At 42.4% G+C, this 10,477-nt stretch overlaps 1 protein-coding gene across 1 annotated transcript; it reads left to right on the top strand.

Annotated features, from left to right (window-relative positions):
* Window positions 1-1,950: 1,950 nt before the first annotated feature.
* LOC104963386 (contactin-associated protein-like 2) lies at window positions 1,951-9,959 on the top strand (the record flags this gene model as incomplete). Its single annotated transcript, XM_010791967.1, has 13 exons — window positions 1,951-2,154; window positions 2,298-2,482; window positions 4,325-4,468; window positions 4,970-5,228; window positions 6,026-6,175; window positions 6,439-6,601; window positions 6,745-6,851; window positions 6,937-7,056; window positions 7,915-8,030; window positions 8,296-8,380; window positions 8,982-9,138; window positions 9,485-9,612; window positions 9,763-9,959. Coding segments are annotated over 13 exons (2,015 nt in total), but the record flags the coding sequence as incomplete, so codon positions are not given.
* Between the last annotated feature and the right edge of the window lie 518 nt (window positions 9,960-10,477).

Genomic DNA, 10,477 nt, shown 5'->3' with positions numbered 1-10,477 from the left:
GTACACATTAACAACAACTGCACTATTTTGGACAGTGTAACAATTAAACAAGAACTACACTCTTTTGGCAGTAACAATTAGATAAATAATAAACTGTCAGACTGACACTGAAGACAGACAAACTATTTTCAGCAATCAATCTGTTTAGTTGACTCTGGGTGACATGTGGCGATTTAAAAAAATACGTTTTTGGCTGTTTAGATGGTGTTGCTCCATCTGGGTCACTGCCGGTGGTTGAGAAGGTGGGGTTTTGGCGACTAGTTTTATAGCCCCATAGCATGTACATTACTTAGGTGCTTCAGGAGATTGGCATTGCTGTTATTCGATGTGGACAATGCTTTCTGTCTGCACACAGTTTACATTTTACCGTAATATTTTGCGTCCTTTATCCCCACAAATTGAAAATAGTGGTTATATTTCCAAGTTGTAAATAAGCTGCTGCTCTCGCTGATACTTGCATCTGCCATTGTGTGTGTGTGTGTGTGCTGTTGGTGGGCGTTGCTGTGTATGTGTGTGTGTGTTAGCAGGTGTTTGTGTGTCTGTGTAATTTCCCCATAAGGCAAGACCCGCCCAACTCTGTCTCTGATTGGCTTACCCTGAAATGTTACCCCGCGTTATCCAATCATCACTCCTCTCTGGTTACTTTCACTTTTCCATGGTGCTGTGAGAGGACATCGCTGTATTTGCCTGTAAATTAAATCCGCAGGGAGATTCGGTTAAGTTGGATCACATAATGTAACGCAGTAACGCACCCATTTAAATCACAGTAACTATAACAGCGTTACTTAATGGGAATAGGTAACTAGTAACGTTATTAGTTACAGCAAAAAGTAGTTGCGTTTTTGTAACGCGTTAGTCCTAACACGCCATTTTCGTTCCTACCCTCACCTATGGTCATGAAGGATGGGTCATGACCGAAAGAACGAGATCGCGGGTACAAGCGGCCGAGATGGGTTTTCTCCGCAGGGTGGCTGGTGTCTCCCTTAGGGATAAGGTGAGAAGTTCGGTCATCCGGGAGGGACTCGGAGTTGAACCGCTCCTCCTTCGCGTCGAAAGGAGCCAGTTGAGGTGGTTCGGGCACCTAGTTAGGATGCCACCTGGGCGCCTCCCTAGGGAGGTGTTCCAGGCACGTCCAGCTGGGAAGAGACCAAGGGGTAGACCTAGAACCAGATGGAGGGATTATATCTCTTCGCTGGCCTGGGAGCGCCTTGGGATCCCCCACTCAGAGCTGGTTGATGTGGCCAGGGAAAAGAAAGTTTGGGGCTCTCTGCTGGAACTGCTACCTCCGCGACCCGACCACGGATAAGCGGGAGAAGATGGATGGATGGATAGTCCCAACACTGGTCTCAGGAGACCAGACACAGAGCCGTTTTTAAAAGTATTTTTAAAACTTCATATTTTCCTTCTTTGGAGCGAAGTTAAGTTTAGTGTACCCTTTTATCCGTATAGGAGTAGTTTTGATTTACTGTTGATGAACAGCGGTAATGAACCAGCTTTGATGGATTGTTCTGCTTCACCACAAAAGCCTTCAAATATCAAAATAACAAAAGCTTTTAGTGTGAAGAATGTATAGGAAATTAAATGTTCACCACAAAATTAGCAAAGCTTTTATTAGCGACTATTCTTCAAGTCTACTATTACCCCCACCCACCCTGCACATCAAATGTACAATTACGCTTTTAGCATCTACATTGTTATGTGCATGCGCACAACAGTGTAATTTTTATGTTGTGCCATCTCCATTCAAATCTATTTGAATTTCTAATCTCCATTTGAAAACGTTTTCTAAGCACTAGCTGTGATGAGCACTAAAGAAAGGCAGCGAAAAGGGAAACACTTTCCCACGATCCAGCAAGGAGGCACAATGATGACCCCGCTTCCATGATCTGTTCTTTTGGCAGGAAAGATAATTGTCTGAACCTTTTTTGTGATTTTCTCATATTCTTCCAGGGGCAGATGTGATCAGTTTTGATGGCCTTGGTGTGATCTCCTACCGCTTCAGGAGTAAGAAGATAAAGATTGTGAAGGATTTGATCTCTCTTAAGTTCAGAACCACAGCTGGAGCCGGGGTCCTGCTCCACGGAGAGGGACAGCAGGGGGACTACATCTCTTTGGAGCTGCGCAGGGCCAGACTGCAGCTAAGCCTCAACCTAGGTAGCAAGCATGTTCACAACAGAGAACCTTTTCTATTCTATTGCCGTTTTAAGGACTATATTATACTACTGATACTGCTGCATGATAATGCCATAATAAACTTGTACAATCTTTCTCTGTGTGATTTACTTGCTGCTCTCCAGGAAGTGACCAGTGTGGTTCCATCCAGGGTCACACATCTGTGACCAGTGGGAGCTTACTAGATGATGACCACTGGCACTCAGTCGTCATAGAGCGCTACCGAAGGAATGTTAACTTCACACTCGACCATCACACTCAGCAGTTCAGGACCAATGGAGAGTTTGACCACCTGGACCTGGACCATGAGGTAAATTACAGTCCGTACAGTTCGGAAGCCATCAAAGGAATATCAGATATATCCTGAAGCAGCCATGTTTCCGTAAAGCACATTAAACTACACTCCTGATATTGTGTCTGACTCCTGGCTAACACCCGTAGTTTGTTCATTCCCATCATCCAGTGATTTTACGTCTCTTGTCTCCATTAATCTGTAACTAAAATGCCTCCTTCGTCTCTTCTGGGTTACAAGGCACCCCCTGTGTTCACCAGATTTCTGTGGGGATAGCCATTGTTCGGACCACTATGCTAGCCTGTTTTAGCATGATTAGCTTCTCTCTGCTGGAAACAAGGCAGCCATATAGTTGCTGCGCCACAGTGGCTTGGATGCACAACAGAAGCAAATCAATGTCGATAAAACAAAAACAAAAATCTCTCTCTACACCAAGGTTTAGAGAGGGCACAGCTTAAAATAACCCAGCTTCCCCCAAATTTATTTTTGGTGTCTATCTACGCCGGGATCCTGAGTCGTGGCTGATCCTGTTGCTGCGGTCCTGTGTCCTGGATCCTGTGTCCTGAGTCCTGGATCCTTAGTCCTGAGTCCTGGATCCTTAGTCCTGTGTCCTGGATCCTGTGTCCTGAGTCCTGGATCCTTAGTCCTGAGTCCTGGATCCTGTGTCCTGGATCCTCTATCCTGAGTTCTGGATTCAAGTCCTGGACTTTGAGTCGTGGCTGAACCTATAACTGTGGTCCTGTATCCTGGATCCTCTATCCTGAGTTCTGGATCCTGAGTTCTGGACTTTGAATCGTGGCTGAACCAGTCACTGTGGTCCTGCCTGACTCTCATCATACTACTTCCCTGATGGCTCCCACCGGATTATGGACATCCTTGTGGATTCATCTTCTTGTTATAGACACATGCATTTCCAAACATTTGGACTACCTATGTTGTAAATGTATTATCTTTTCGATTTACACACGGCATCTATTGCACGTCTGTCCGTCCTGGGAGAGGGATCCCTCCTCTGTTGCTCTCCCTGAGGTTTCTCCCATGTTCCCCTTTAAACTGTGGGTTTTCTCTGGAAGTTTTTCCTTGTACGATGTGAGGGTCTAATTTCATTTCATTTAGTTTCAAACCTTTATTTAACCAGATTGGTCCCATTGAGATCATAGATCTCTTTTTCAAGGGAGACCTGCAGACTGAGGACAGAGGGTGCCGTATTGTCATACTGATATTCTGTACAAACGGTGAAGTCCACTGAGACAAATGTAACATTTGTGATATCAGGCTATATAAATAAACATTGATTGATTGATTGATTGATTAATTGATTGATTGAAAAAGGTACTAATAGAGTAACAATCTAATCAAAATAGGAACCCTAAAAGACAAAAATAGTAAAAAAATCTAGCAACTGCAACAGGCTGTATGCATGGTCGGCGTATGCGCACTAATACATACATTTTGCTGTTATCAAATTGGCAATATGGCAAAGTGCAATTTCCAAAATCGCAATATTTGTTATAAATGCAAAATATGTGTGGAAGCCCCATTCTGAATAAGTATTGCCTACAGATCAAATGTTCAAGACAAAACATCTCTGTTTGGTCCTACAAATTATTCAGTAAATCATAATTTGAATATATATATTTTTAAATAATTTCACTGGAGATTGTGAATTTCCTACCTGGAAAAACAATATAATATATTTTTTAAATAGTGTTTTATTTTGTTGTTATGTTAAAATGCCTTAATTACTAATTATGTAATGAGAGTTCCGTCCGGTAACTGTGTGTGTCTCACAGTAGTACAATAAACATGGGGGTGGGATGAGTTTCATTTAGTCTCTGTCGCTCTGCTGCCTGTCCTCAGATCAGTTTCGGGGGGCACCCTGTTTCAGCAAAGCCCAGCTCCGGAGGTGTAGATAACTTTGTGGGCTGCATGGAGGGAATCACCTACAACGGAGACAACATCACCAACCTGGTCCGCAGGAAGAAGGTGGACACCTCCAGCTTTGTAAGGAAACTTTGAAATCAATGGGGGGGGGGGGGGGGGTGTGTGTGTGTGTGTGTGTGTGTGTGTGTGTGTGTGTGTGTGTGTGTGTGTGTGTGTGTGTGTGTATACAGTATGTTATATTTCTACCAACTACATATCCACACTCATGCATGCATTATATTTCAGTAATAACCATGAATAAGGTCATATTGATCATGATTCAATGGGTGAGATGAGGTAACAATAGGCCTGAAATGACAATTAGACTAGATGACATTGTCAATTTGAGTTATAACCCCACAAAAACATTGTATGCTTAATAACAGAACAAAACGAGGTCTAACACCAAAGCTATGGAGAAGGCCCTAGTTTGTGATTGGTTGGATACTGCGGATCTAATTACAAGTAGTTAAACATTTCACATTACAACTTGTAACTAGATCCGTTGTTGATGTATTACTGTTCATAATTAGAGCTCCTGTAACAGCTCAAGTCTGTCTCTGTGTCTCTTCTCCTCTGTAGCGTAACCTGACATTTTCTTGTGCTGAGGCCAACTCCTTCTCTGTCTTCTTCAACTCCACGTCCTTCCTGCGGCTGCCGGGTCAGACTGACAGCGACACGCTGTCCGTCAGTCTGTCGTTCAGGACTTGGAATCCCAACGGGCTGCTGATGTTCACCGCACTAGCTGATGGCTGGGTGGAGGTGGGACTGACGGAGGGCAAGGTCACCGTTTACATGAATGTCACACAGAAGAAGAACATGCGTATTGACATCTCATCAGGTTTGCTCAGATCATTGATCTTCAGAATAGATGTTCAGGAACCCTCAAATCTTCAATAAGTTAGAACTTTTAATTCAATTGTTTTTATTGCTGCTTTCCTCATATTTTTTTATATTTTAAATGTTATCGTTAAGTTAAATGTAATTGATTCAAGAACACATTAATATTATATATATTACTAACACCTCTTTGATTGGAGAGAGAGAGTTCATGTATTACACAGAAGCGTGTTTAATGGGTTTTGTTTTTGTTTGCTTTATTTTGTGCTGCAATTGTAAGTAAATTGTGCTCATGTGTTTCAATCATGCTCATGTGCTTTTATCTGTGCAAACTCTTGTGTGTTTTAGTTTTTTTGAATGCCATCAACCTGTCAGGGACTACAGATGAAAATTAGCCTCTATGGCTAAATCTGGCATTTTCATGATGGACTCACATGCTCATGTTCATTAATGTGCATATAAGAAGGGACTTCTTATATAAAAATAAATAAATCAATCTAACCCTAACATCTAAATGCTAAGATATATTAAACCGAAATGTTTGACATTTACTATATTCAAGCTTTGACATATGTGCTCGACAAATGCTGCTTTGAGCACTTTTGGAGGACAGACACATTTTTAGTCAGTGTACAGTGTACAACTTTTATAAAATCTTTTTTTCTAGCCGGTGTGTGAGGGGAAATAAGTTGGAATAAGTTCTGTTGTTGAACATATTTATGACATTATTATACATTTAAAGCGCTGTGAAAGATATTACATACGTGTTTATAGACTAAAGTGTGGTTTACCTTGCAGGCTCAGGTCTGAACGATGGCCAGTGGCACAGTGTCCATCTGAATGCTTTGGAGAACTATGCTATGCTGACAGTTGATGGAGACGAGGCCTCCACAGTGAGAACAGCCATCCCAATCCAGATCCAGACTGGAGGAACCTACCACTTTGGAGGTGATTCCTCAAAAACATTACTAACTGTCTGTTGTAACTTGTATGTGTCTTGAAAAGGTTGTAGTAAATAATGTAATCTGTAATATGTCTCTAGACACTTTAGACCCAGGACCTGAATGTTTCTAATATCTTGCCTACAGTCATAGGGGTGACACAGCAGGAGAAGATGCAGCACATACAAACTGTTCAGTCGCAGCAAAGTTCATTCTATAAGATCTTTAGTGTTATATTAAAGACTTTTGACCTTCTCCGCTTGCTTTCAGGAAACGTTCTGCACGGCAACACTCGATCCCTTCAGCGCTCCTTTCAGGGCTGCATGCAGATGATCCACATAGACGACCATCTGGCTGACCTCAGGGCTGTGGAGCAGGGCCTCATTGGAACATTTGAAAATGTCAGCCTGGATATGTGTGCTATTATAGACAGGTATAAACATAAGATTGGAACAAATCTAAGAATGGATCAAGGATGAAGGTTCAGTTGGTTGTTCTGGTGCCTAACAGCAAATACAGTAGGTTTGAAACAGGTTCTTATGAGATTCCTCCCACTATCCCTCCCTTCTTTATTAGGTGTGTTCCTAATTACTGTGAGCACGACGGGCGCTGTTCTCAGACGTGGGATACATTCAGCTGCAACTGTAGTGGCACAGGATACACTGGAGCCACCTGCCATACATGTAAGTGCACATGCATGCTCGCACACGTCACACAAGCACACTAACTGATCTGTGTGTGCTGACCCATGTGTCTCCTCCTCTGTAGCCATGTATCAACAGTCCTGTGAGGAGTATCAGCACCAGGGGAAGAGCTCAGGGAGCTTCTGGATTGACCCAGACGGCAGTGGATCTATCGCCCCCTTCAGAGTCCACTGTGACATGACAGGTGAGATGTCGCTGAAAAGGTTTAAACATATTTGTACATGGTAATACAGCAACAAAAGACCAGAACAGCGCTTGTCAATGTTTGCCCAAACATTTTACACAAAATTCTTCTTTCAACTCCTCAGCTTAAAAAACATGGTACCTTTTTCTGAACGCCAGTGCCTTTTGTCAATTGTTTCCAAAGAGGAGAAAGCGCAGCCATCTTGAGAAAATGTTTTTGACAAGCGCATCGCCGTTTTTGTGCGACTGGTGGTGCTTCCGGATGAAAATATTTCAACTTTTCAGGACAGCTCTGATGATGCCACTGTATAAATTGGAGGAGAAGCTTGTTTTTGACCATATATTTTAAATATGAACTATCAAAACAAAGACCTAAAGGATTGTTTAAGCAAACAATAGATGTTGACTTTTACCTCCATACCGACATCGTCCTCCTCGCTCTACGGCTTTCAGAATGAGCTTTGACAGACCATTCAGTCAAAGTGTGAGAGCAATAACCATCTCATTGGTGTTAATAGTAAAAAACCTGTCAGACAAATATATAGTAGCACAAATAGATTTGTTTAAAACCCAGGGGTGCCATGCTAGCTTGTCTTACAACAGCGATGATACATTGTCGATAATTTGTTGTCATAGAGACATTGAAAAAGTGCTGGGAACACTATTCTGATGCTAGGAGGACGACCTCCCTAGCGCCCTAGCAGCGCTATGTGGACACAGGCTCTTAAACTAAAACAATTATTTCCCTTTATTATTATTATGTGTGTTTTTGTGAATGTCAAGATACATGTAAGTGCTATTGTATAGAAACATCTATCTGTCATATGATACTAATGCTGGTATTTCTCTGGGGCTTTAGAGGGAAAGGTTTGGACGATGCTGAAGAACAACCTCTCTCCTCAGACATCAGTCACCAGCTCAGAGCAGGAGGGGAAGGCAGTGCTGCAGATCACTTACAATGTGACTGATGAACAGGTACACAATGACTACACACCTACTGTTAGCCACCTGGCTCCACACTTTGTCTTGTTGTGTTCAGAGTGGAGAACTTGAAGTATTTGTGTGCTTTGCATTGGTGCTACTAATAGTCACTAGTTAAGGTATTTTTGTTTACATTTTTTTTACACTGTGTTGTGTAATGAAGGTAACAAATGTATCAGTTTAAAAATAACATTAACCTTGTTTAACAAAAGAAAACATAGAAAGAATTTCTGTTTGTGTGTCCTTCCTGTGAGTGCAGCTGCTGTCAGTGTCCAGCAGTGCAGAGTACTGTGAGCAGTACGTGGGCTACGCCTGCAGGATGTCCCGCCTGCTCAACACTCCAGGTAAAACTGCATGCAGATATATGATGCATGTTAACCATTAACCAATGGACTCTTCAGGGCATTTTTTTATTCATTTATATTAGAAGGGACATTGTACGTAATTACATGAACACTTGAGCCCATTATGTAAATATGGCAGAATTGTTGTCTGCAGTGCCAGGAGGATGATGATGGAATAAATATATACATATAAGAGCACACAAGCATAAAAACCACATGAGCCCAATGTCAGCAAAAAGTACAGTCAGTAACACAATTATGGCACATATTAATGCATATCTGCACAATTAAATGCATGCATGTAAATACTCACTCTTAAACCGACAACAGGTTTAGGTGTGTGCTCCGTGTTGGTGGTTTGCCATCACCTATAATAAACCATGAGAGTAAGCTAATGTTATACCCTTCAGTCACACTGTTTGAAGACTCATTCAGATGTAAACTATCAAAACAATGCACATGGTTAACAGTTCTGTGTAACTGATATGTTTTGGTGTGAATTGTACTGTAGAAAACACTACTGATATTTTCAAGGTAAACATGTGTCTGAACTAAAACATTTTGAATTTAAAAATGACACCAAGCTGATGGTCTGACTTAGATGGTGCCCCTTATACCTGGTGGGTAGGAAGAGCCAATGAGAGGCATTCTTACTGGGGGGGCTCAGGACCAGGCATACAGAAGTGTTCCTGTGGTATCGAACACAACTGTACTGACGCCAAACACTACTGCAACTGTGACGCTGACCTGCGCTCATGGTGAGTGGACCCCCATCTGTTCTGTCCATTTTACAAAGGGGGGTATAATGCTTCACTTGAATTTATTTTTTATGAAGTGACAATTACAGTTGTTATTTGAAAAGTTAGTTGCATTCTCTCTGTAGGGCAGTTTCCTTGTTGTATTTGTACGTTGATTAACTCTTATGGGCGAAGTCCTTTATCTGCACCGCTAAATGATGCAGTAGACATATTTTGTTAATACGTCAGTTGTGTTTACTTTGGTGTGTGTGTGTGTGTGTGTGTGTGTGTGTGTGTGTGTGTGTGTGTGTGTGTGTGTGTGTGTGTGTGTGTGTGTGTGTGTGTGTGTGTGTGTGTGTGCGTGTAGGAGGGAGGATTCAGGCCTGTTGGTGTATAAGGACCACCTGCCGGTCAGTCAGGTTGTGGTTGGTGATACGAGCAGAGCTGGATCTGAGGCCAAATTGACTGTAGGGCCACTCAAATGCCAGGGGGACTGTGAGTGTCTCTCTCTCTCTTGCTCTCTCTTTTAAAATAAAACACACACACCCTCATCACACAAACACGCATCTATCTTTCACAGAGACTTGACGTATCATTACAGAAACATTGGTATGTTCATGCATGGCCTGCTGTTGTTTTCCGAAGGGAGCTTCTGGAATGCAGCGTCCTTCAGCAGCCCGGCCTCCTCCCTCCGCTTCCCGTCCTTCAGAGGAGAGACCAGCACCGATATATCCTTCTACTTCAAGACCTCCTCCACCCGTGGAGTCTTTCTAGAGAACCTAGGAACAACCAGCTTCCTTCACATTGAACTCAGAGGTGTGTGTGTCTGTCTGTTTGTGTAAACACTCCTAGTTAAAATGTAATTATTTCAATTTATTTCACCACAATGACAGTATATTATGCTCTGCAGTGTGTGTGTATGCTTCTTCTTTGCCAATATAATTAAAAAAGACTAGAAGTAGGAGCATAAATGGGAGACTGTGGCGCAGTGGAGTAGTGCGTTGGTGTTCGGATCAGGGGAGCACAGGTTCAAACCCCACTGCAGTCAGCATGTCGTTGTGTCCCTGAGACACTTCACCTCAAATTGCTCCTGTGGTGATTGTCCACAGTATTGAGTATGTCGCTTTGGATGAAAGCGTCTAACAATTAACATGTAATGTAATAAAGACTAGAGACAAGAAGCAGGAGCATAAAGACTAGATACTAGAAACAGGGATAAAGACTAGAAACAGGAGCATAAATGCTAGAGACTAGAAACAGGAGCATAAAGACTAGGGACTAGAAACAGGAGCATAAAGACTAGAAACAAGGGGATAAAGACTAGAGACTAGAAACAGGGGGATAAAGACTGGAGACTAAA

The sequence above is a fragment of the Notothenia coriiceps genome, unplaced genomic scaffold (assembly GCF_000735185.1).
Source record: "Notothenia coriiceps isolate Sejong01 unplaced genomic scaffold, NC01 NC01_scaffold00036169, whole genome shotgun sequence".
NCBI classification, from domain to species: Eukaryota; Metazoa; Chordata; class Actinopteri; order Perciformes; family Nototheniidae; genus Notothenia; species Notothenia coriiceps.
This window is presented reverse-complemented; position numbering and strand designations above follow the sequence as displayed.